Below are 27,724 nucleotides of genomic sequence, written 5' to 3' on the forward strand. Positions count from 1 at the left end.
CTGATAAAATATTGAACAATTTGTGTACAAAGATATCTTGAAATGTGATATTGGGCCTGTATGGCAGTACTGTTACTGTGTGGCAGTACTCTATTGGCTAGTGCTTTCTCCAACATGTTCTTCTGTTTTACATTCAATTGTATGTTGATGCCATTTATCTTTCAATATTTTTTTAATATATATCTTTTAATGCTTGTAAGACGATTATTTGACACATTTTCTCTTCCTTTGATATTCTTATAGGACAGAACATGGACACAATGCAATTGGAATCAAGAAGGTACAGCTGCATTTGAAGTGTACATTCAACTTTCATAGCAGTCAAAACAAACGGACATCTATTAGCATACAAATGTTTGCAAATTATATTTTCAGATCTTCTCAGAAATGAATCAAGTCCATGGAATGGATATAGACAAAAAGGGAATTGAAGGACTATCAGAGGTAGAGAGGCGAGGCAGGGGTGAGGACATCATCCTGCTATTTTGACTGTCCTTAAAGGACAATACAAAATATGGATTTGCTCTTATTCCTTCCCTTTCGCGAATGTATTTTGTAATAAAATTATCAAGTGTAGTAAGATCATTGCTTTACTTTACTAGGACTGGAGACCACAGCAGCGATCCTGCTCTTGCCCAACCTCTTCAATGAGGACCCGAGTGGCCTTTTATGTCTGTGACAAGGTATGCCTATGCACCAATCATCTGTTTCTTCATAAACATAAGTGTGCATGCTTATATAAAACTACAGCTGAACATTTGTTATGTTCTTTATATGTGTATTAATATTTTCTTACTTTTGTTGACACAGATTTCACCGCTCTTCATTCCTTTACTGCACATCGGTGGAAATCCATTTCACCATTAGAGTGAAATCCCACTGGCCTTTGATGGGGAGAACATCCACTCCTTCGAGGACGTCCCCATGGGACTTGGGTCTCTGCTACGGCTGGATTTTTTATTTTCCATTAATTTTCCCCAAAATAAAAAAAAAACACTTATGTTCTTAAGTTACTGTGTTCTGAGGAGAAGAGAAGTTGGGGTGAAGTTAACAGGGCCGGTCATAAAGATGGCAAACTTCCGAACATAACTAAGTGAATATGATATACACACTAAAGCTGACAAATCTGTATTTAGCATCAAGTCTACAATATTGTTAGTTTACATATGATTCATTTTTAATGTATGTTGTTTATATTGTACATCATTATTTAAAAAATATTTATTTATTTAAATGTCATGAAAAGCACTAAACAAAGTAAATGTATTATTTATTGTGGTGTGACATGTCTGCAGAAATGTTGCAATTTTGTAATGTGTTGTGTTTGGTAAATTGTTTTGTAAATATGAATTCACATGTGTGGTGCCACTAAATGAATAATTATTTAAATCAATATTGTTATTAAAATATGTTTTTATAATGGAGGGAGGGTGGACAGGGAGTTTAAAAAATGAACCCCAAAAGGTTCTTTGAGGAACCATGATAAGGGGTTCGCTCGCTGCCTCTCAGATCAAAGGTTGGTTCATCTGCTCCGTTCCCGAAGTGTGGTCTCCCTGAGATTGCAAGTTTGAGGGATCCCCCGTGCACCATTTACCCAAGTCGTCAGGAACGTTCACCAAGTCAGGATTCATATCCCTATTGCCAAATGTGGTGGTTAATTTCTCTAATATCAAATGAGGAGAAACAAACATATCAAGTCAGAGTTATTATTAAACTAAATCTTTATATACTTAATATGGGAACAGGGCAATACAACGCACACATATAAAGTGAATCAATTGAGTGCTCTACGATGATGATGATTCGTTGAGAGCCACGAGACAAAAGTATTTCACAGGCAAGATACACCCCTTTCAATCTACATGACAAACAATAGATGTATAGAACAGGTCACAAGGTTAAGACTTGTATGAAATATACTTATAATTCACAGCAGACAGCATCTGCTGTAAAAACAGTCCTCTGTGTAGAGACCAGGGTCTGGCCCTGGGGTCATCTCTCCCTGGTACCATATCGAACAGAAACTCATGCTCTGGAATGCGGTCTCTTTAGGTTTTATCACCTAAAATACATTGTAAATCTCCTGTCAGTGTTTTCACCCAGTGGCCCATCCTCAGTAGAACACACAGACACTATAGTTCTAAGAACTCTCTATTCTGTTGCATAAACAACCATTTGATACAATAAAAATATTATAACATAAGCTTGCAATTTTGCTCTCAATGTCCACTGAAAGTTGACTAGTAACAACAACGGGGACCTAAAAGACACCCACCATGAGACCCCCTAAATCTTCCCAAGAAGCGACAAACAAAATTTAAAAAATACAACAAACTTAAAACGGGACGCAACTAAAGGTGGTGTTGACTCTCCACATCTATCAAGACAACTGGAGCACTAGGCCAGACACTCTTAAATAGAACCTGGACCAGCTCAGGCGAAACACCTTCCCACTAACGAGATGGACAAGCCAGTGTAACACATACTGACTAACGAGGTGACACCAATCAGTGTGTCCTACGTGCTAATGAGCAAAAGTTCAACCTCACAACATAAATCGAAAAACCAAAGCCTGTAAAACATTCCACTTTAAGACAACAAATATATCCTATATTTTTGATGGACGAGTTTTCTCACCACCAACAGAAAACAACTTCCATTTCACATTGTAATCAACTACAATGCTTCACCTTCTACAATATAAACATGGTGTCTGCTGGCTGGCAACAATTGAAGGCAGCAAAAAAGAAAATCGAAATAATAATATACTTTAGTATTATTTTTTTCATTTTTTTTTAATAGAACCCAAAAATTCACTAGCTAATAGAACTCTCGTCCACTTTTTATTTAACTAGGCAAGTCAGTTATGAACAACTTCTTATCGACAGTGACAGCCTAGGAACAGTGGGTTAACTGGGGGGAGAACAACATATTTTGGATGGGATTTGGGAAGTGAACTGAGAGCGCCAACAGAGCATTGCCAGTTTGGAATTCTGTCCAATGCCCCCCACCACCCAGGAGCAAGTCATCCTGGGAGAAGCTGATGGAAGGAGTCAGTGAAGAGCCAGAAGAGAGATCCACCTTTCAAAATGTTTATCAGCTCGGAGATTCGATACAGCAACCTTTCGGTTACTGCCAAACGCTCTAACCACTCGGCTACTGAAAGTACGTTGACATTACGTTGTTTTAAAGTAATTAAAAAAATAACCCCAAAATACATATTTTCAACTACAACCGAACAAATATTGGACGTCAGGCATTGTCTTCTTTTCAATTACATTTTGCTAGGTGGGATAACCCCAAAGTAAAAACACAGTTTTAACGTGTTCAAATCAATAACCAATATGCAGTTTGTGATATATTGAAAACCTAAACATAAAATGTGCTATGAACACAAACATCTGCCACAATAACCACATTACTTGTATTTTTTAAACAAGCTCCTTATAAACGGCACAAGCATCAGAAACACTTGTTTTGACAAGTAGCAATAAATCACTGATATCGATTAGGGGGGGAAATCAGGTTGTACGTGCTGTTGAAACTAACACAACTAAAAGAACACATTGAAATGAAAGATATATTTTACCTCACTGATTATAGGACAACCTGCAGAAGACAGTCAACTACATTTTGGAGTGATGCATTTAAATTTAGAGGTCGCTAAACAAAGGAACTCAACACTTATTTGTCATCACTCAACGATATCATGTTGAAATCAATTGTTGCCCGAGAGGGAGATGAGGTTGCACGTCCTGTCAAAACTAACAGCTCAAAAACCACACAGAATCAGAGAATAATGTGTACATCACTGGTTAGAGGACAACTTTTAGAAAACAGCTAGCTACATTTTGAAGTGTTACATTTTGATTCAAGTGGGTCACCAACACGGGAAGTGTAACACAGCTCTTTTTGTGTTAGTCACTTTTTGTTAAATCACATAAATAATACTCTTTCAATTCAGAGCCTGGATTTTTCCCAAGGCTAATATCCATATCATGTTGAAATCAATAGAACAGGGGGCGAACGTTTAGGATTCTACATTGTGAAATACCTTAAAATACTCCAAATACAATGTTAAAAACATTCTTCATTGTGAAATTATTTCACTGATATCATGAAACAACTCCTTCATGTATTTTCTGATGAGTTCTCTCCTGTGTGCGTTTTCTGGTGTAGAGTCAGATGGCAAGATTGACGAAAACTCTTCCCACATTGAACACAACTGTAAGGTTTCTCTCCTGTGTGTGTTCTCTGGTGCAAAATCAGGCTGTTTAGCTGAGTAAAGCTCTTCCCACATTGATTACAGCTATACGGTTTCTCTCCAGTGTGTGTTCTCTGGTGTAGAGTCAGATGGCAAGATTGACTAAAACTCTTCCCACATTGAACACAGCTGTAGGATTTCTCTCCTGTGTGTGTTCTCTGGTGTAGAGTCAGAGTGCTAGATGCAGCAAAACTCTTCCCACATTGAACACAGCTGAAAGGTTTCTCTCCTGTGTGTGTTCTCTGGTGTTGAGTCAGAGTGCTAGATGCAGCAAAACTCTTCCCACATTGACCACAGGTATAAGGTTTCTCTCCTGTATGTGCTCTCTGGTGTAGAGTTAGATTGCCAGATGTAGTACATCTCTTCCCACATTGATCACAGCAGTAAGGTTTCTCTCCTGTGTGTGTTCTCTGGTGCACTGTCAGAGAGCCAGATCGACCAAAATTCTTCCCACATTGAACACAGATATAAGGTTTCTCTCCTGTGTGTGTTCTCTGGTGCACTGTGAGCTCTCCAGATTGACCAAAACTCTTACCACATTGACCACAGCTATAAGATTTCTCTCCTGTGTGTGTTCTCTGGTGTATAGTTAGATGGCCAGATGTAGTGCATCCCTTCCCACAATGACCACAGCTGAAAGGGTTCTCTCCTGTGTGTGTTCTCTGGTGCACTGTCAGAGAGCCAGATCCACCAAAACTCTTCCCACATTGAACACAGCTATACGATTTCTCTCCTGTGTGTGTTCTCTGGTGCATTTTAATGCCTGATGACGTGAATCTCTTCCCACAGTCAGAGCAGCAATGAGTTCTCCTCCCTGTGGATCTCTGCAGGTGTTTATTGAGGTGTTCTGATCTGGAGAGGCTCTTCTCTGCCTCTTCAGCATCATCATAAGGTTGTTGAGGCTTCCCAGAGGATCCACGATAGTCCCGTCTCTCTCCTGTGTGAACAACAAAGTCAGACAGATGATTAAAGGCCCACAACAGCGGTAATCCCCTGTAAAAGTTGATGCAAACAGCGTAGCCATGATGTTATACAACAATTGTAATGTCTGTAATGAATGTTAAAATTATTTGACAATTGTCTTAAAATGAGCAAGAATAGTCATAGGTTGTCTTATTTTCACATTAGTATTACCATCGATGATTGTAGGATAAAAATAAGATATTCATGTTGTTGAAACCCTAAACAGTGTGCCAGACAACTTTTGGCCTCCAATATAGGCCCCTTTCTGTGTTTGCTAAAATTGGGGCACGAGGGCGATTTGATTGCAGGAACTCCTCCCTGCTAATGAGGAAACCGATAGTTATGGATGTACTATATCTGCCTGGAGCAAAAATGGCGAGTAAAGATTATAGTTTTTCACAATGTATTCTGAATGTGAATGGGGGAAAACTCAGGGGAGTAACCTCCATTTCCAGGTTGCTTATGAGTGCATTTCACACTACTTTGGATTATAATTGTAAGGCTCGTTTGAATATCCTGTTTAATATGTTTGCTACAGTATTATGAATTATGTGTAATTATTAAACTGTCTATGACACAGGTTCCGCTAAAGAAACCCCCCCCAACATTCCGCTGAAAAGGCAGCATGGGATATTCAATCTTTCACACATTAACAATACAGCAAATGAAAGAAACATCTTGTTAATCTACCCATTGTGTCCGATTTTTAAAATGGTTTACAGCAAAAACACAACATATATTTACGTTAGATCACCACCAAATCCAAAACACAGCCATTTTTCCCAGCCAAAGATAGTCACAAAAGCAGAATTAGAGATAAAATTAATCACTAATCTTTGATAATATCATCATGTTACACAATACATTTATATTTTGTTCGATAATATGCATATTTATATCCACAAATCTCAGTTTACATTGGCGCCATGTTCAGAAATGCCTCCAAAATATCCAGAGTAATTACAGAGAGCCACGTCAAATAACAGAAATACTCATCATAAACTTTGACGAAAGATACGTTTTATATATAATTAAAGATATACTGGTTCTTAATGCAAATTTGCATTTTAAATGAGGAAAATAAGTATTTGACCCCTCTGCAAAACATGACTTAGTACTTGGTGGCAAAACCCTTGTTGGCAATCACAGAGGTCAGATATTTCTTGTAGTTGGCCACCAGGTTTGCACACATCTCAGGAGGGATTTTTTCCCACTCCTTCCACTCTCATCTTCTCCAAGTCATTAAGGTTTGAGGCTGACGTTTGGCAACTCGAACCTTCAGCCCCCTCCAAAGATTTTCTATGGGATTAAGGTCTGGAGACTGGCTAGGCCACTCCAGGACCTTAATGTGCTTCTTCTTGAGCCACTCCTTTGTTCCCTTGGCCGTGTGTTTTGGGTCATTGTCATGCTGGAATACCCATCCACGACCCATTTTCAGTACCCTGGCTGAGGGAATAAGATTTTCACCCAAGATTTGACGGTACATGGCCCCGCCCATCGTCCCTTTGATGCAGTGAAGTTGTCCTGTCCCCTTAGCAGAAAAACACCCCCAAAGCATAATGTTTCCACCTCCATGTTTGACAGTGGGGATGGTTTCTTGGGGGTCATAGGCAACATTCCTCCTCCTCCAAACACAGAGGGAGATTGAGATTATTTTATGTTTCTTCCATGTGTTATTCTGTCTCTCACTGTTCAAATAAACCTACCATTAAAATTATACACTGATCATTTCTTTGTCAGTGGGCAAACGTACAAAATCGGCAGGGGATCAAATACTCCCCCCCCCTCACTGTACATGTATTGTGTAAACATGAAGTCCTATGAGTGTCATCTGATGAAGATCATCACAGGTTAGTGATTCATTTTCTCTTTGTGCTTTTTGTGACTCCTCTCTTTGGCTGGAAAAATGTTTTTCTGTGGCTTGGTGGTGACCTAACATAATCGTTTGTGGTGCTTTCGCTGTAAAGCCTATTTGAAATCGGACACTGTGGTGGGATTAACAACAAGATTAACTTTTAAAACGGTATAAGATCCTATGTTTGAGGAATTTTAATTCTGAGATTTCTGATGTTTTGAATTTGGCGCCTTGCACTTTCACTGGCTGTTGTCATATCGAACCTGTTAAAACCACTTAAGCCTACCCCCTACTTTTTCGAACATTCTGTTAAAAATCGCGCAACATTTCAGCGTCCTGCTACTCATGCCAGGAGTATAGTATATGCATATAATTAGTAAGTGTGGATAGAAAACACTCTGACGTTTCTAAAACTGGTTAAATCACGGCTGTGACTATAACAGAACGTGTGTTTCATCGAAAAGCAGAAGAAAAACTGATCACCAAAATCTGGAAAAAATATCAATCCGTCACTTGCATGTATTGTCTATGGGAAACGAAATTACATGGGGCTGAGATTGCAAGTCCTACAGCTTCCACACGATGTCGCCAGTCTTGTCAATTGCCTGGGCTTTGTTTCTTGGTCAAACGAGTAAAAGAGAGCCCATTCCTTACGGTCTCCGACAGGATGTTTTGGAGGAGAAATTTCAGAACATGATTTGAAGACGTGGAGCTATTCAATACACATCGCCCCGTGATCAATTTGATAGATTATTAACGTTTACTAATACCTAAAGTTGGATTACAAAAGTATTTCGAAGTGTTTTGTGAAAGTTTATCGTCGACTTTTTTAATTTTGAAAAATGACGTTGCGTTTTAAAACGCTGTTTTTTCCTGGATCACACACTTTTCATAGATCGATATTTAGGGTATATATGGACCGATTTAATAAAAAAAAAGACCCAATAGTGATGTTTATGGGACATCTAGGAGTGCCAACAAAGAAGCTCGTCGAAGGTAATGAATGTTTTATATTTTATTTCTGCGTTTTGTGTAGCGCCAGCTATGCTAATTATTTTGTTTACGTCCCCTTCAGGTATATCGGGGTGTTGCATGCTATCAGATAATAGCTTCTCATGCTTTCGTCGAAAAGCATTTTAAAAATCTGACTTGTTGGCTGGATTCACAACGAGTGTAGCTTTAATTCAGTACCCTGCATGTGTGTTTTAATGAACGTTTGAGTTTTAATGAGTGCTATTAGCATTTAGCGTAGCGCATTTGCATTTCCAGATGGCTAGATGGCACGCCTGCGTGTCGGGTGCGCTTAAGAGGTTAACGGGATTGCAGCCCTAAGAAGTTTTAAAGCATCAGACCAGTTCTGTACATATAGTTGATTTTATTAAAAGGTGTTTTTATATGGAAAAATACAAACAACATTTCAACTAATCGATTGGTGGAATGAACAGATGACTCTTGGTTGACCAAGACTTATTTTAGGTGGGGACAGCACTAGAACATGATTTGGGGCTCCTGAGTGATGCAGCGGTCTAAGACACTGCATCTCAGTGCCTGAGGCGTCACTACAGACACCCCGGTTCGAGTCCAGGCTGTGTTTCAAACCGGCTGTTATTGTGAATTAAACAAAGGTTACATTTTTTTTCAATAATATAAAACATAGTTCAGACCCCTTCCCTTTTTCCACATTTTGTTACGTTACAGACTTATTTTAATCCTCATTAATCTACACACATGAATGACAAAGTGAAAACAGGTAAAAAACAGAAATACCTTATTTACTTAAGTATTCAGACCCTTTGCTATGAGACTCACAATTGCTTTCAGGTGCATCCTGTTTCCATGAGCCTCTTATGGCTGCGATCCCCGTACAGGGATCAACATCAGGGGAAATGTCAGAGTGATAACTAAAAATACAACGTCGTAACATTAAACATTCTTGAAAATGCAAGTGTCTTACACCCTTCAAAAGATTAGAATCTTGGTAATCAAACTACGCTTTCCAATTTAAAATAGCTATTACAGAGAACAAATACCACGCTTTTGTTTGAGAAGAGCAATCAACAACAGAAACATTTTTCGTCATGAGTTTTTACACATTCACATCTGAAAGTAAAATTATGACTAACATTCTGATATCGTGCTCTTATTTCTCTTCCTGAGGGTCCCAGTGATCAAATGAAGTGCCGTTTTCTTTGATAAAATCCATGTTTATAGCCTAAATTGAAACATTTTGTCAACCATTTGTGCCCTGAATTCCATTATCAATTTTTTTTATGGAGCATTCAACGTTATTACACACAGTAAACAATAGTTTATCTAGTCATGGTTGGTTTCAGTGCATTCCTCTGGATGTTTGCAACACAGCCAATAGTCAGTGTTTTTTTTGCGGGGAGTATTGACCGAAGTCAACTGTTTTGAAGACAAAGTGCAATGACTTCCTTGCGCACCAATCAAGCATCGTTGATTTGGCTGTATTTCTGCCTAATGACCACGGATCTTCATGAATATCTAGGTTATGGGTTGGACCACCATTCCTTGTTTGTAAGGAAGACATTTGAAGACATCATGAAGACATCATGGCGAATAAATCAGGAAAAGCGAAGTCCAAAAGTCTAAGTATACAGATATACACCAGATTATAGAAGAGATTGATCGGGAAAGTGAGACAGATATTTTGTTTGAGGAATCTTGAAGTGTTAGGATTCAAACAGGAGCTGAGGAGCTGTTTCTGCAAGGACAGGACGTACTTCTGGACGGGTAAGTGCTAATGCCGTTTTATGAAATATAAATATATATTTTTGCAAAAAAACAATTGGTTTGTTTGGGTGTGTGTGTTGGTTTGTTTAGACACACACACACATACATACACACATACATACATACGTACGTACGTATGTATGTATGTATATACAGTGCCTTGCGAAAGTATTCAGCCCCCTTGAACTTTGCGACCTTTTGCCACATATCAGGCTTCAAACATAAAGATATAAAACTGTATTTTTTTGTGAAGAATCAACAACAAGTGGGACCGAATCCTGAAGTGGAACGACATTTATTGGATATTTCAAACTTTTTTAACAAATCAAAAACGGAAAAATTGGGCGTGCAAAATTATTCAGCCCCCTTAAGTTAATACTTTGTAGCGCCACCTTTAGCTGCGATTACAGCTGTAAGTCGCTTGGGGTATGTCTCTATCAGTTTTGCACATCGAGAGACTGAAATTTTTTCCCATTCCTCCTTGCAAAACAGCTCGAGCTCAGTGAGGTTGGATGGAGAGCATTTGTGAACAGCAGTTTTCAGATCTTTCCAGAGATTCTCGATTGGATTCAGGTCTGGACTTTGACTAGGCCATTCTAACACCTGGATATGTTTATTTTTGAACCATTCCATTGTAGATTTTGCTTTATGTTTTGGATCATTGTCTTGTTGGAAGACAAATCTCAGTCCCAGTCTCAGGTCTTTTGCAGACTCCATCAGGTTTTCTTCCATAATGGTCCTGTATTTGGCTCCATCCATCTTCCCATCAATTTTAACCATCTTCCCTGTCCCTGCTGAAGAAAACCATCCCCAAACCATGATGCTGCCACCACCATGTTTGACAGTGGGGATGGTGTGTTCACGGTGTTGCTTTTACGCCAAACAAAGTTTTGCATTGTTGCCAAAAAGTTCAATTTTGGTTTCATCTGACCAGAGCGCCTTCTTCCACATGTTTGGTGTGTCTCCCAGGTGGCTTGTGGCAAACTTTAAACGACACTTTTTATGGATATCTTTAAGAAATGGCTTTCTTTTTGCCACTCTTCCATAAAGGCCAGATTTGAGCAATATACGACTGATTGTTGTCCTATGGACAGAGTCTCCCACCTCAGCTGTAGATCTCTGCAGTTCATCCAGAGTGATCATGGGCCTCTTGGCTGCATCTCTGATCAGTCTTCTCCTTGTATGAGCTGAAAGTTTAGAGGGACGGCCAGGTCTTGGTAGATTTGCAGTGGTCTGATACTCCTTCCATTTCAATATTATCGCTTGCACAGTGCTCCTTGGGATGTTTAAAGCTTGGGAAATATTTTTGTATCCAAATCCGGCTTTAAACTTCTTCACAACAGTATCTCGGACCTGCCTGGTGTGTTCCTTGTTCTTCATGATGCTCTCTGCGCTTTTAACGGACCTCTGAGACTATCACAGTGCAGGTGCATTTATACGGAGACTTGATTACACACAGGTGGATTGTATTTATCATCATTAGTCATTTAGGTCAACATTGGATCATTCAGAGATCCTCACTGAACTTCTGGAGAGAGTTTGCTGCACTGAAAGTAAAGGGGCTGAATAATTTTGCACGCCCAATTTTCAGTTTTTGATTTGTTCAAAAAGTTTGAAATATCCAATAAATGTCGTTCCACTTCATGATTGTGTCCCACTTGTTGTTGATTCTTCACAAAAAAATACAGTTTTATCTCTTTATGTTTGAAGCCTGAAATGTGGAAAAAGGTTGCAAAGTTCAAGGGGGACGAATACTTCCGCAAGGCACTGTATATATATATTTTAATTTTTTTATTCAAATGGAATGGAGTAGAACAGCAAACACACACATGGCCACTGCGCCTGCTACTCCTCTCCATTTCCATATGAAATAGCCATTGGGTGCAGGCCCGCAACAATGGCCGGAGTTGAATCGAATAGCACTTCACCTTTGTGACTGTTCCCTCTGCTCTATACAATACATATCTGTTTATTTAATGTGATGATAAAAGGCTCATACAATACAAATATATTTTTTAATGTTTTCTTTCACAGTGATAGCGACTTCGATTGGGAGCCCCCGGTGCCAAGCTGCCCGCTCTACCTCTGCCCCCTCTACTCCTGCCTCCAGTGGTGTTCATATGCCACAGTTCATTACTGCAGGCATGACTGTGCCTCGGTGCGAAAAGGGCACAGCATGGAGGCGTCGTTGTGTTCTGTGTCGCATGACCTGCACCACTTGTTCAGTTTGCTTCTGCTTTACATCAGAAAGAGACTGCTATGGGACATCGCACAGGCAGCAAAATATTGTGTAGAGGACTTCCAAAGGGTCTGTTTTTTTTAAAATATTTTTTTCTAATATTAAAAAAAACATATTTAGAAAAACAATGTGTGTTAGAATTGCTTTTTGATATGTTGTATATAGTTATTTGCACAGTTGTATATAGTTATAGTCATTTCAACAATTTGGCCACTTGGGTACATTTGGGCAACTTGTGTGGGACACCTGGGTGACTTCATGCTAAATGTCATGTAGCTCACCCATTCCTGAAGTTAGTCTGAAACTTTGCACACATACAGTTGCCCTCTTGTGTTATCCATCAAAATGATCTCCAGCATCCTCTCTGACTGTGTGGCTATTCTAGTACATGTGAAAGATGATACTACAACAATAAAAAACAGAAAACGTATGCTCTTTCTTTCTCTTTTCTTCCACCAGATCTACTGTGTTATATTCTCCTCCATTCAATTAACATTTCCACAAACTTCAGAATGTTTCCATTCAAATGATACCAAGAATATGCATATCCTTGCCTCTGGGGCTGAGCTACAGGCAATTAGATTAGGGTATGTCTTCAGGTGGAAATTGAGAACAAGGGATGCAGCCATCATCCTTGAGATGTATCTATAACTTGTTCGGAGTCCACCTGTGGTAAATTCAATTGATTGGGCATGATTTGGAAGGCACACACCTGTCTATATATGGTCCCACAGTTGACAGTGCATGTGCATGTCAGAGCAAAAACCAAGCAATGTGGTCGAAAGAATTGTCCGTAGAGCTCCGAGACAGGATTGCGTCAAGGCACAGATCTGGGGAAGGGTACCAAAAATAATTATGCTGCATTGAAGGCTTCCCTCTGACACAGCCTACTATATAGGTCCTGGATGGCAGGAAGCTTGGCCACAGTGGTGTAATGGGCTGTTCGCACTACCCTCTGTAGAGCCTTATGGTCAGATGCCGAGCAGATGCCATACCAGGCGGTGATGCAACCGGTCAGAATGCTCTCAATGGTGCAGCTGTATTACCTTTTGAGGATCTGGTGACCCATGCCAAATCTTTTCAGTCTCCTGAGGGGGAAAAGGTTTTGTTGTGCCCTCTTCACGACTGTCTTGGTATATACCCACGTGGGTGATTGAAAGATGAACTGAGGTCCACACTCCAGTCCAGTTTATGGTGGTAATGCACCTTAAAGTTGGTTGCCAACCGCCATATAAAGTCCAAAGAAGAAAAAGCCCGAAGGAAGGAGAAATGACGAGAAACAAATTTGGATTACCTTTTGGGGGATCGCAACTTTGATGTCAAAGTATTTGAAATAATTTGGATGTGATATGAAAGTATTATTTTCAATTACTTTGATGTGACATTTAAGTATTGTGTGAAATTATTTTGAGGTGATATGAAAGTACAGCGATTTATGTTACTAGAAACATATTGCAATTGAGAATAGATTCACATTTAGATGGAATATTTGACTATTTTAGCTGCCAGAGCCAGTCTACCTCTGAAAATAACATACAGTCTTTGGACCTTGAGCAGTAACGGGAGCAGGAATCAGCAGTAGACACAATAACAAAGCGAACTCCCCGCCCGTTTCGATAAAAGCTGAGGGATGGGGCTGGAGAAATGCAACCATACATGATATCAACATGATAGTTTTAACCATGTTTCGAGGATATACTGTGTTTGTTTATATTTACTGACAAACATTGGAGAAAATAAAGTCTTATATTCTGGGTTCTGATGGTGTACAACAGCTGAACTAAGCTCATGAGGTATGTATTTAGAAGTGAATTCTTAAAGAAACAAATGGGTACATATCATTAATGCATAAGTCCCAAAATGGATGTAACAACTGCTGATTGCACCTTTAAGAGTACATCTTGGGCTAAGCTAATAGGAGCGATTGAGGAATACAATATTTCAGGCATTGTCATTGGATGCATTTGATCAATTGTTTACGTTTTGTTGATGGTCCACTCTTGATGTTCTACACGTTTCAGTGTAGCTTCAGCCATTCCTTCAGAACAACATTAAAGTGGAGAACCCAGCGGCGTGCCGTGGGCCTGGGCCTTCAGTGAGGTCCTACACAGTCCCACCCGAATTAATCCAACTCTTATTACCATCATTATGATGCCATGGCTCTAGACCAGGGGTGTCAAAGTCAAATGGACGGAGGGCCAAATAAAAAATTTAGCTACAAGCCGAGGGCCGGACTGTTCGAATGTTCATTGAAAATTTTTTAAATGACGCATATAGTCTAGTGAACCTAATTGAACCTACTGAAAACCTAACAAATATATTCCAATATGATCAGATAAATAAAGCAATATTTTCTTATGGCTCTGTCAGTAATCTTTAATTTTCAACAGACACAAAAGACAAATTTCCTTTATATAAAAATCCCCATAACATGAACATTAAATGAAAGAAACCGGTATTCAAGGCACCATCAGTAGCCTATATTTTCTATTTTAGCAAAAGTGGGCTAAATTTACTTCAAAGAAAAAAACAATAATAGCAATTTTCTATCATCCACTCAACTGAAATATTTTTAAAATATAATTGGATTGAAATACAATAAAATAAAGTGCAAAAATCTATTAATCAAAAACAACACTTTGTTTAAGGAGAAGTAACATGCAGTGAAAACAAATATTAAACTTTAACTTTTAAACTTGAACTGAGTAAAAACTCTAAATATGTGATTGCACAGTAATGTTCACTTGTTTGAGGTTGAGGGTGATACTTGGTGGTGTCCCATCTTTTCCACAAGTTCATCAATGTTCGGGGTAAGGCTCTGAGCTGAGGAAATCCTCAGAATTGAGTGGAGGTGTTCAGCAGTAAGTCGACTTCTGTGTGATGTTTTGTTCAAGTTCATCAAAGAAAACAGTTGTTCACACAGGTATGTGCTGCCAAACATAGACAACGTTTGAGCAGCCTGGATGCGCAGCTGGGGCATTGTGTCGGGGAGGAAACGGGCGAACTCCGCAGCACCCACTGCCGCATATTTCGCCCTCAGTGCATCATTGCATTGGAGGTCAATCAACTCCATTTGGAGGTTTGGTGGTGAGCTTTCCACGTCAACAGCAAATGGGTTACCGAGCAGTTCCAACCTGCTTTTTTGTGCTTCAAAGTCAGCAAATCGGCGTCGAAAGTCAGCGGCAAGCATACCTATTTTATCAGCCAACTGTGCGCTCGGGAACGCACTGGTAGAGAGCTTCTCTTTCATGGTCTGGCAGCTGGGAAAGTGGCTCAAATTTTCTTTCCGCATCTGCGTCTCCCACAGAGTCAGTTTGGTTTTAAATGCCTTCACTGTACTGTACATATCAGAGATGACACGATCCCGACCCTGCAGCTGCAAGTTCATTGCATTCAGATGACTCGTAATGTCACACAGAAAAGCCATTTCACACAGAAACATTTCGTCTCGGAGTTGTGTTGTGTCTTTCCCTTTGCTGTCCAAGAACAGACAAATCTCCTCACGAAGCTCGAAACATCTTTGAAGCACCTTTCCCTGGCTTAGCCATCGCACCTCTGTGTGATAAGGCAAATCACCATGCTCCGTTTCTAACTCCGTCAGAAATGCCTTGAACTGGCGGTGATTCAAACCTTTGGCTCTGATAAAGTTAACTGTGCGCGTGATGATGCTCATTACATGCTCCATTTTCAAGGCTTTACCGCACAACGCTTCCTGGTGTATGATACAATGATAAGCTGTCAGCTCACCTGTCGCGTTTTCCTCTTGCATCTTTTCCCGTATCTTCTCCAACAGTCCACTCCTGTGTCCACACATCGCAGGTGCTCCGTCGGTTGTCAAACCCACGAGTTTTTCCCAAGGCAGCTCCAGCTCATTTACACATCTTGACACCTCTTCATACAAATCATGCCCCGTAGTTGTGCCATGCATAGGACGTAAAGCCAAAAACTCCTCTGTCACGCTTAGGCTGGAGTCCACTCCGCGGATGAAAATTGACAACTGGGCAATGTCAGAAATGTCGGTGCTCTCATCCACAGCCAAGGAATATGCAATGAAATCTTTTCCCTTTTTCACAAGCTGCTCTTTTAGATTGATGGACAACTGGTCTACTCTCTCGGCAATGGTGTTTCTGCTCAGACTCACATTTAAAAAGAGTTGCCTTTTTTCTGGGCAAACTTCGTCACAAACTTTAATCATGCAGTTTTTGATGAAATCCCCCTCCGTAAATGGCCGGGCTGATTTAGCGATCTCTTCTGCCAAAATAAAACTGGCCTTGACAGCAGCCTGGCCTTGTGATTTGGCTTTTTTGAACAGAGCCTGTCGAGATTTGAGGCCTCGTTTTAATTCCTCTGCCTTTTGTAGCCTTTGTTCCATGTCCATATTCTTGTTTTTGTCCGCGTGTTTCGTTTCATAATGTCGTCTCAGATTATACTCTTTCAGTACCGCCACACTTTCTCCACACAGAAGACACACAGGTTTTCCAGCTACCTCCGTGAACAAATACTCCGACTCCCACCTTGTTTGAAACCCCGGTTCTCAGTGTCCACCTTCCGTTTTGCCATTTTTGATGGGTATCTGAAAGTTAATTTTACTGTGATGCTGACAACTGCTGTGCCAATAAATATTGAAATGAAGCAGCCTACTGCTCGGTGCGTCACCGTTGCATTGTGGGAAATGTAGTATTGGTGCGTGTAAAAGATCTGCGGGCTGCCGGCTTGCTGCGGTCTGCGGGCCGGTTCTAATAATAAATCAAGATCATCCCAGGGGCCGTAAAAAACCTTCTCGCGGGCCGGATGTGGCCCGCGGGCCTTGACTCTGACATATGTGCTCTAGACACTATACATTTAGACAGAAACGCAGTATAACCAGGCGTTGTGTCACCTTGAAATTGACATTTTTATTCAGAGAATTGCAGGGGAAGAGTACAGTTCAACTAATAGGCAAGAACATAGTCGAGTGCAACAGAGTTATATTAATATTCTTCTTCTATCCATTTATGGTCCACAAACTTTGAGCTTTATGTTAAAAAATAAATAAATAGTGTGTTCAGTAAACAGCGCATTGTCGCACCCAAAGCAGTTTCACCCTGATGATAAAGACATAACTATTCACTGAAAATAAAAGAAAGAAAACAAATAATTTGCAACATAGGCTATTTGCAATTTTATTTTGTTAATATATAGGCTATTTAATATTAACAAAATAAAATTCGAAACATACATACACATTTAATAAAAAATAAAATGCATTCTATGCCTACTCACCAAAGGCTGATTATTTGAACACAAAAGCCTTCCTCCTTTCTTCTTCAAGACTTCAATGACTGTTGTACAGTCTGTGTGCTTTAGTTCCACCAATAAGTCCTTTTCTATCGACATGGAGGCTAATGCTGAAAGCCGAGTCTGTCCAGTAGCATTTCTGGAATACGTTTTGATTCGCTTTAAAGCCGAGAATGACCGCTGTATAGAAGCCGTGGACACAGGGATAGTCACTGTCACACATGCCAATGTGTAAAGTTGTCCCATGTCCTCATTCAGATTTTTCTGCTTAAGGATATCAAGGAGATCAGAGGGACTTTTCCCTTCAAAAATCAGTCACAGCATACATTACAGTCAGTTCTGTTTTTAGCTTGGATAGGTCGAACAGTATTCCGTGACTCTATTGTTAAGCTGGAGAAGGCTGTTTGCGGGAATTTTTTCCGGTAGGTCTGAAAGTGCTGGGGTCCAGGAGGGAGAGAAACATACATTTTTCGTGGTCTTGAAACATGTTTCGTATCTGGCAAAGAATGTTGTCCAGAATATTGCTGTGGAGTTGTTGGTAGTATGTGTGAGGGTCTCCTTGTGCTGGGCCTCTGCGTGCGCTGGGTGAACTTGAGATGCGCGCCGTGTCATCGTAGATTTGACTGAACCTGCGCCTCTCTCGCTCAATTGTGTCACAAAACTCGTTCACCCTTGTCAGGCAGAATTGTACATCCAAAGTTTGTTTCTGTAGAATTCCAAAAAGCCCATCCGAATAATTAAAAATCCAATTGAATATTTCAAGCAAAAAACAAAACTCAAAATCATCCATCAGCCATAAGCACAGTATCCCCGTCATGGTCATCATGATGTTCCAGTAAGTGGTTAAACAGCTCCTTTAGGGCAACTCTCTTTTCAAAGACTGCATTGACCAATCTAGATGTATATTGCCACCTCGTTGGTGCAACCTTAGGAAGACAACGCTTGCAGATGCCATCCAGCAGTTGCGTGTGCTTAGGGGATCGTGAGAAAAATGCTGCAAGGCCATTGAGGTTGGCAAAGAAGACCTTGCATTCTTTAAGCTTTGAGGCTCCTTGAGTCAGTAGTAAATTTAGTCGATGTGCATAGCAGTGAATGAATAAGGCCATCGGTGCCCTCTCCTTAACTTTAGCCTGCACCCCATTGAGTCCAGATGCCATGACTGCCGTGCCATCAAAACATTGTGCCACAACTTTATCCAGACTACATTCATTTTCCTCCAAGAAACGGAAAATAAGAGCGGCAATGTCATCAGCTCGCTTTCCGCTTGATCTTCAAATCGGATAAATCGCTCCTTGGCTCCTGTGTCCGTCACATAACGCAGGACGAGTAAGAGCTGTGCTGCATTTCCCACATCTGTTGTCTCGTCCACCATAACAGCAACAAAGGGAGCTTTTTTAATCTCCATTTTGATCTCTTCTCCCATCACTTCAGCAATAGCATAAATTAGGTCATTTTGTATTTTGCCTGACGTCCCAATGAACACTTTGTTAGTGGACAGGTGGTATTGTACATCTGTATTGCTTTCAGAAAGAAAAGAAAGAAGCTCCACTTTCACTTGTCCCCTAAATTAAAGTTCCTGTTTACCCAAAAACATGACACAATCAATGAGTATTTTCAATATTTCCCTATTTTTCTTCACCGAAAAGGTGAAGAATTGTGCAGCTCCGTTGCCCTCCGCGCTTGTTCGTTGAGCTGTAGATCCACTCGGGTGTCCCCAAAAGTTTTCAAAAGCACCATTGCTTGTAAGTGCCCAGCCGTACTTTGGTGTCTCATTGCTGCCTTGGTTAGACAACTCAAGTTTGCAAAGTCAGTGTGGCTCCAAACACCAAATCGATCACTTGCAAATATCAGGCATTTCCAGCAGTACCGTTTGCAGTGCTTCTCGGAGCCTGTGAGCCATTGATAGCGCTCACAGTTGGAACTTTGAAAGTGGCGAACGAACCCCTTTCCCGCCTGTGACAGGCTTTGTAGCATTGGCGTCCTCTCCTTACAATGTCCAACTTTTCTTGAAAAGTTAGTCTTGAGAATGGCGTTATAATTATATCCTCGACCAAATCGATATCTTCTCCTCCTTCCGCCATTGTGGGTTGAAAAAACAGCTTAGTAGTACGCAAATTCCTTAGTAGTACACAGTTTCCTAGTTCTGAGGTGCCCATAGGACCTGCCTCTCAATATTGGTAATCCAATCAAAAAACGTGCACGCACTACACCTGCAAGCTGGCTCCTGTGTAACACTGGAGCCAACCAGCAGGCGTACAATAGCCAACTCTAAAGCTGATTGGTTGACACTAAATTTTAATTTCCATTCACTTTAAGCTACAAGCGCCCACACTGTTGATTCTGAAGGCCTGAGGGCAGATTTTAGACCCCTGGCAACACATGATGGCTGAATATGATTGGATAAAAGATCTAACATAAAGACCAGCCCTCCAAATCTCAACCTGGGGCTGGAAGAAGTACGACACAGAGGAAAGCTATGAAATTAAGAGTATAACTCTTACTCTGGGGAATAATTGAATACATTTTGTGGGAAAATATATTTTAAAAAATATATATATTCTGATGTTTAGGCCAGCTAGCTAGAGAAGGCCTTGCTGGCCCTGACAGCCCACCAATGGTAGAACCCCTTTACTGCATATTGGTTCAACGACTGCAGAGACGGTACTTACTGGTGTTAAACAGATCTCCAACCTGCTCTTCTTCCTCCAATGTGACAGTAATCTCCCCCTCCTCCTCTTTCACTCCAAAAAATGCACCCTCCTCTTTCACTCTGAACGTGTCTTCCTCTTCTTTCACTGAAACATCTTTCTCTTCTTCTTTCACAGTAACAGCCTCCCCCTCTACTTGTTTTTGTATAGTAACATATTTCTCTTCCTCCTCCTCTTTGATGAGAGCTTCTTTCTCCGTCCAGCACACCTCCTCGTCTTTATCAGGAAGAGAGTAGCTTAGTGAACTCATGGTCGGAGATGTTAGCCAGCTAGCATTAGCGACTAGCCTAGTTCTAAGATAACTTAGCAAACCAGCTAGTTGACAAACAACGTAAATATATAATTAAATGGGTCAACAAGTACATATGACAGAAGTATGTTTAATACACAGCGACTAATATACACCAAAAACAGTGTAAAGAGCGTGAATGTTGTAGCTGTGTTTGCTAGAAAGCTACGGAGGTGTCTGACAAGCTGTTGTTGTTGAAGGAGCGTCCCGTCCACTAGATTATACGTCACACTGTCAGCGTCGCCTGAACCTAAAATACTCACATCGCCATCTGCTGACTGGAGTGGGCAACGCAGTTGAGCAACCAAACGTTTATTTTTCATTTATTTCATAAAAGTTTATTATTATATTGAGTTGTTCAAAGAGAAGCAGGTGTTGATTCGTTTTAGTGAGAATTTAAAACCAACTTTACACCCACTACATATTTTTATTGAACCATACATCTGACATAGATCATTGACCCCAGAGGCATATCTTTTATCGTAGCCAACATGTGGTTTATTCAATTCTTCCAATTTTTCATGACTTTGTCAATCAACTTGTTCTTAATAAATATAAATATGGTTCAGTGTTTCTGTATCAATATTGACTTTCATTTTGACCCCCAGGCAAAAGCACCTTTGATAAATAGGATGTTAATTTAAAATCAAAATCACATTTTATTGGGCACATACACATGTTTAGCATGTTATTGCGGGTGTTGTGAAATGCTTGTGGTTTTAGCTCTGACGGTGCAGTAATATCTAACAAGTAATATCTAACAATTTCACAACATATACCCAATATACACAAATCTAAGTATTAAAATCTAGGTTTCTCTGTAGACATGATCCATCCCACCAGAGGGTGGAGGGGTACCTGTATCAGTGGTTTTGACCAGATAGACACCTGCAGACACACAGTATAGTGCCTCCCATGTACTCTCCTAAGATTTGATTTTTCTATACCACATATCACATGACTGTACAAAACTATCAATGGTAGAAAACTCTGCCAGTGGTAGAAAAGTCTACCAGGAGTATACAGTGCATTCGTAATGTATTCAGACCCCTTCACTTTTTTCACTTTGTTACATTACAGCCTTATTCTTAAAATGGAATATTTTTTCCCCTCATCAATCTACACACAATACCCCATAATGACATCACAATACCCCATAATGACATCACAATACCTCATAATGACAAACCCAAAACTTTTTTTTTTTTTACATTTATGCACATATTCAGACCCTTTGCTATGATGACTCGAAATTGAGCTCACATGCACCCCGATTCCATTGATCATCCCTGAGATGTTTCTACAACTTGATTGGAGTCCACCTGTGGTAAATTCAATTGATTGGACATGATTTGGAAAGGCACACACCTGTCTACATATGGTCCCACAGGTAACCAAGCCATGAGGTCAAAGGAATTGTCCGTAGAGCTCCAAGAGAGGATTGTGTCAAGGCACAGATCTGGGGACAGGTACCAAAACATTTCTGCAGCATTGAAGGTCCCCAAGAACACAGTGACCTCCATCATACTTAATGGAAGAAGTTTGTTATTATTAATATTATTTGTAGTCTTGCATGTCCTCTACTTCGATGCTAATTAGCATTTTCGAATCGGTGAATAAAGGATCCCCATTAGTTCCTGCCAAGGCAGCAGCTACTCTTCCTGGGGTCCAGCAAAATAAAGGCAGTTATACAATATTAAAAACATTAAAAGACATTCACAACACACGGTGTGCCCTCAGTCACCTTGTCCTATAGAGATTTACATGGTTAATAAAACGTCACACCAGGGTAAGCCTAAACAAAACACAGCCCCATGGAGAAAAATTAATGGTGGAAAAACGATGTGAACGATTTCCCTGTTTGACCTGAAGTTGTTATGGATATTATGACTCTACAGCGACCCACAGTGGACGTGTCAAAATATGTTACATTGATAAAGCACACTTTATTTAACCTCCATGTCATCTTGGTTTTACATAGCATTGTAGATTTTAACGGTATATAGGATGTATTTTGGATGCTTTCAGTGTATTTTCAACGTTTTCAGACAATGGATTAATTTCAATTAAAAAAATAGTGCACTAACATTACACAAAGTTATCTCTGACAGCCCAAAGTCTGACAGCCCAAACAAATACACACATTCTCAGTCAAAAACACAAGTCAGAACACAGCCTCTCTATTCTCTCATGTGTTTTCAGGTCCTCTGACTGGGAAAATGTCTTTCCACAATGAGAGCAGTGGTATGTCTTCTCCTGCGTATTTGTATGTATTCTTTCATGCTCTTTCAGGTACCTTAACTGGGTAAATCTCTTTCCACAGTGGGAGCAGTGGTCTTTTTTTCTGTGTGCGGGTGTCCTCTCATACAGGTTTCTTAACTGGGTACAACTCTTTCCACAATGGGAACATTGGAAAAGTTTTTCCCCTGTATGGTCCACAGACGATGCAATCTCAACCATACTGCACACTGCCATTACCCATCTGGACAAGAGGAATACCTATGTGAGAATGCTGTTCATCGACAACAGCTCAGCATTTAACACCATAGTACCCTTCAAACTCGTCATCCAGCTCGAGACCCTGGGTCTCGACCCCGCCCTGTGCAACTGGGTACTGGACTTCCTGACGGGCCGCCCCCAGGTGGTGAGGGTAGGTAACAACATCTCCACCCCGCTGATCCTCAAAACTGGGGCCCCACAAGGGTGTGTTCTGAGCCCTCTCCTGTACTCCCTGTTCACCCATGACTGCGGAGGAGGTGAGGGCCCTCGGAGTGTGGTGTCAGGAAAATAATCTCACACTCAATGTCAACAAAACTAAGGAGATGATTGTGGACTTCAGGAAACAGCAGAGGGAGCACCCCCCTATCCACATCGATGGGACAGTAGTGGAGAGGGTAGTAAGTTTTAAGTTCCTCGGCGTACACATCACAGACAAACTGAATTGGTCCACCCACACGGACAGCATCGTGAAGAAGGCGCAGCAGCGCGTCTTCAACCTCAGGAGGCTGAAGAAATTGGGCTTGTCACCAAAAGCACTCACAAATTTCTACAGTTGCACAATCGAGAGCATCCTGTCGGGCTGTATCACCGCCTGGTATGGCAATGCTCCGCCCACAACCGTAAGGCTTCTCCAGAGGGTAGTGAGGTCTGCACAATGCATCACCGGGGGCAAACTACCTGCCCTCCAGGACACCTACACCACCCGATGTCACAGGAAGGCCATAAAGATCATCAAGGACAACAACCACCCGAGCCACTGCCTGTTCACCCCGCTATCATCCTGAAGGCAAGGACAGTACAGGTGCATCAATGCTGGGACCGGGAGACTGAAAAACAGCATCTATATCAAGGCCATCAGACTGTTAAACAGCCACCACTAACATTGAGTGGCTGCTGCCAACACACTGACTCAACTCCAGCCACTTTAATAATGGGAATTGATGGAAATTGATGGAAAATATATCACTAGCCACTTTAAACAATGCTACTTAATATAATGTTTACATACCCTACATTATTATTATTATTATCCCCCCCCCTTAAAATATTTAGATGCACTATTGTAAAGTGGCTGTTCCACTGGATGTCATAAGGTGAATGCACCAATTTGTAAGTCGCTCTGGATAATCTCATGTGTATACTGTACTCTATATCATCTACTGCATCTTTATGTAATACATGTATCACTAGCCACTTTAAACTATGCCACTTTGTTTACATACCCTACATCACTCTTCTCATATGTATATACTGTACTCGATACCATCTACTGCATCGTGTCTATGCTGCTCTGTACCATCAGATTACTCGTTGGTTATTTTATTTTACCTTTATTTTACTAGGCAAGTCAGTTAAGAACAAATTCTTATTTTCAATGACGGCCTAGGAACTACCAATGACGGCCTAGGTTAACTGCCTGTTCAGGGGCAGATTTTGTACCTTGTCAGCTTGGGGATTTGAACTTGCAACCTTTCGGTTACTAGTCCAATGCTCTAACCACTAGGCTACCCTGCCGCCCCTGCATTGTCAGAGCTAGAAGCACAAGCATTTCGCTACACTCGCATTAACATCTGCTAACAATGTGTATGTGACAAATAAATTTGATTTGATGCATTTGCAGGCTCCCTAACTGGGTAAACATCATTCCACATTGAGAACAGTGGTAAGGCTTCTCTCCAGTGTGTGTTTTCTTATGTGTTCTCAGGCTCCCTAACTGAGTAAAACTCTTTCCACACAGTGATGTCGTCCTTCTGATTTGGACGTTTCAGGGTCTGGTTCCCCTGAAGGACTCTTCCTGCTGTCAGAAGGAGAGTCTGGTCTCTATCCGGTCAAAAACAAACCAATTATTGAATTAAATAGAGACATGAATGAAACCTCCACATGATAAAACATATATTTAGACTCAACACCATGCTATTACAAGATGAGATATTTAGCCAGTCACTAGCAGATGGGCTCACCTGAAAGGATTTCCACAGTGTGGGGAACCTCTAAAGCATGTATTACGGTGGGCTCTGGTGTATTAGAGGGGAAATAACACAGTGTGGGAACCTCTATAACATGTATTATGGCTCTGGTGTATTAGAGGGTAAACATATAACATGTATTATGGCTCTGGTGTATTAGAGGGGAAATAACACAGTGTGGGAACCTCTATAACATGTATTATGGCTCTGGTTTATTAGAGGGAAATAACACAGTGTGGGAGCCTCTATAACATGTATTATGGCTCTGGTGTATTAGAGGGGAAATAACAGTGTGGGAACCTCTATAACATGTATTATGGCTCTGGTGTATTAGAGGGGAAATAACATGCCTCCAGAAAGAAGAGAGAAGGTCTGAAGCAGTGAAAAGACTAGAAACAGAGATGTGGTCTGGAAAGGGATTTGGACATTTCACAGATCGCACATTTCAAAACGACCTGCAAATTCACATTTCAGATGCAGGAAACGTATAACAAAAAAGGCAGAATATGCTCTGTTTAGACCTAGAACCAGTTTAATGAGAGAGGTGAGAAGACAGGCAGGCTACTAGCAAGACAACTAGAAATGCAGAACACTTGGAACGTAACTCCAACCATTGAGAAGGACACTAGATGTTGACCTCATCCAAAGAGATTGACAGCGTGTTTTAATGTTATTATGAAGATGTATATATATAGCCTCCTGTTCAGCCCCATATATATGGACACTTTGTCTGGTATAGAATTACCTAGATTATCAGATAGGAGGTTAGAGACGCCATTGTATCTATGAAAGCAGGGAAATCACCTGGTCTGGACGGCCTTCCTGTAGAATATTATACAAGTTTATTGACATTCTTGTACCTGTGTCATGACGGGTCGAAGATGGAAGACTGGTTTGCCCAGCAGAGATCGCCCTCGTCCCTTGTAGAATCTGTCTGGTCGTAGTGTCGTAGAACGGATATGTTGTACCCTGTCGTTCTCAGGAGATTGTCTGTCCTTTATCTAGGCCACGTACGTTTACAGCTGCAGCTGATAACTCGACATCTAGGATGTCACTTCTTCTTCAGTGAATAAGAGTTCAAAGTTCTTACCAAGTTGCCTCAACGCAGCTCGTACTATATTCTGGCTGGTGTAGTCGAAATTCATCCTTCCAGCGTGGTGATCGTCACCGCCAGGGTTGAAATTAGCCCTTTTAAACGTATGGACACCTCATCTGGAACATGAGGTTGACTTCCGTCAACTGACTTTTGTAGTAGGGGAGAAGGGCGTGTTTCATAGTTCTCAATCAATGTCTGTTCACTTGGGCGTGGCCACTGATTGAGCCCAGTTCACTTAATGAAAACAATTCTCTCATTTAGAAGCAAAAATTACATTTCATATTTAAACATTTAAATTGCACAAGAATTCCACAATAACTAGAATGTGTAGACTTTCCAAGATCATATGTCACGCTGATAGCATCGTCTGAAAGACGCACATCGCATTCTGTTGACTGGAGTGGGTAAAGCGGATACATGTTTATTTTATTTCCAGACAAAAAGTGAATTTTTACATTTCTTTCATTAAATAATACTATAATAGTCAGACAACTGCCAGTAAGCTATGTCTACATAGGTATTGGGATCTGACCTCATTGATCTATCAATAAGCTATGTTTACATGGGTATTGGGATCTCAGCTATAGTATAATCCAGAAAAGCAGTCCTACCAGCTAGCAGTGTAAGGAATCTTGTCTGACAGCCCATCAACCGTGTCCTGAGCCTGTCGCCTGCAGTCTGTGGAGAAAAGTTACTTTTTTTCTACTAAAGTTACACAGGGTAACTTGTTACACAGGGCCACATAAATAAAGTTACACAGGGCCACATAAATAATTACCGTCCAGCACATTGTCTAGGAAGGTACTGTTCCTAGGCCATCATTGTATATAAGAATTTGTTCTTAACTGACTTGTCAATTTAAATCAAGGAAGAAAAAAAGGGAATATGTTTCATCAGCCATTGGTATAATTGAACTACAATGGCCATAATGCATTGCATGCCTACTTGTCTGGTCTGTTTATTTTACACCTGCTATGTAAAAGAGACACAAGAATGCATGATGGTCAATGCTCTCTGGGATCCTTGGGAGATCCCTACCCTAAACCCTAACCTTAACCATTTTAAATGTCAACTTCAATGGGCTAGGGACGTCCCAAGGATGTATCTCTACCTGAAAATACATGATCTAAGTGATTGATAGTTGGTATTCAGCAGTCATAAAGCCTTATTTACTTTAATGAACTACTAAAATAGTGATTCTGTCAGACAGCATAGACATCAGCTCTACACTTTATTGACTGACTGATCCATTCCTCCTTCCATCCTTCCCGAAGACCCAGTGAGGGTGGAGCTCAGTCAGAGAGCTGTTGAGGGACTGGGTAGGAAGAACACTTCTACAGCCAGAGAGGTGAGAGGTCACACATGGTTTAGATGGTAAATATTTATGTCCCCTTAGCGGTTCATCACGTAAGCAAAAGAGAATATGTTCAATCATCTATGTTTATTTACATTAGTGTAAATTTGGCCACTGATATTGGTGTAATTTCTCCCCCTTTTCGGCTGTTGCTGGACTTCTTCCGGGAACTTTGCAGTTTCAATTGAAAACGATGGTGACAAGTTTGGATGCAACAACAGTTATTAAAAAGGTTAAGTTGGTTTGATGTCCCGGGTGGCGCCGTGGTTAAGTGCCACCAGAGACTCTGGGTTCGCACCCAGGCTGTCGTAACGGGCCGCGACCGGGAGGTGCATGGGGCGACACACAATTGGCCTAGCGTCGTCCGGGTCATGGAGGGTTTGGCCGGTAGGGATATCCTTGTCTCATCGCACACCAGCGACTCCTGTGGCGGGCCGGGCGCAGTGTGCGCTAACCAAG

General features: G+C 40.9%; 2 protein-coding genes across 2 annotated transcripts in view; both read right to left on the reverse strand.

Moving 5' to 3' along the window:
- The window catches only part of LOC124024305 (gastrula zinc finger protein XlCGF57.1-like), a 174,963-nt gene that overhangs the window by 106,565 nt on the left and 40,674 nt on the right, over positions 1–27,724 (reverse strand). The gene's annotated exons all lie outside the window — the stretch shown is intronic.
- LOC124024331 (zinc finger and SCAN domain-containing protein 2-like) lies at positions 1,713–20,543 on the reverse strand. Its single transcript, XM_046338289.1, has 2 exons — positions 20,022–20,543; positions 1,713–5,201 (listed from the first exon to the last, which is right to left on the reverse strand). The coding sequence occupies exons 1-2, from the start codon at positions 20,308–20,310 to the stop codon at positions 4,132–4,134; spliced, it is 1,359 nt and encodes a 452-aa protein (XP_046194245.1). The 5' UTR covers positions 20,311–20,543; the 3' UTR covers positions 1,713–4,131.

The sequence above is a fragment of the Oncorhynchus gorbuscha genome, linkage group LG03 (assembly GCF_021184085.1).
Source record: "Oncorhynchus gorbuscha isolate QuinsamMale2020 ecotype Even-year linkage group LG03, OgorEven_v1.0, whole genome shotgun sequence".
Classification (NCBI taxonomy): Eukaryota; Metazoa; Chordata; class Actinopteri; order Salmoniformes; family Salmonidae; genus Oncorhynchus; species Oncorhynchus gorbuscha.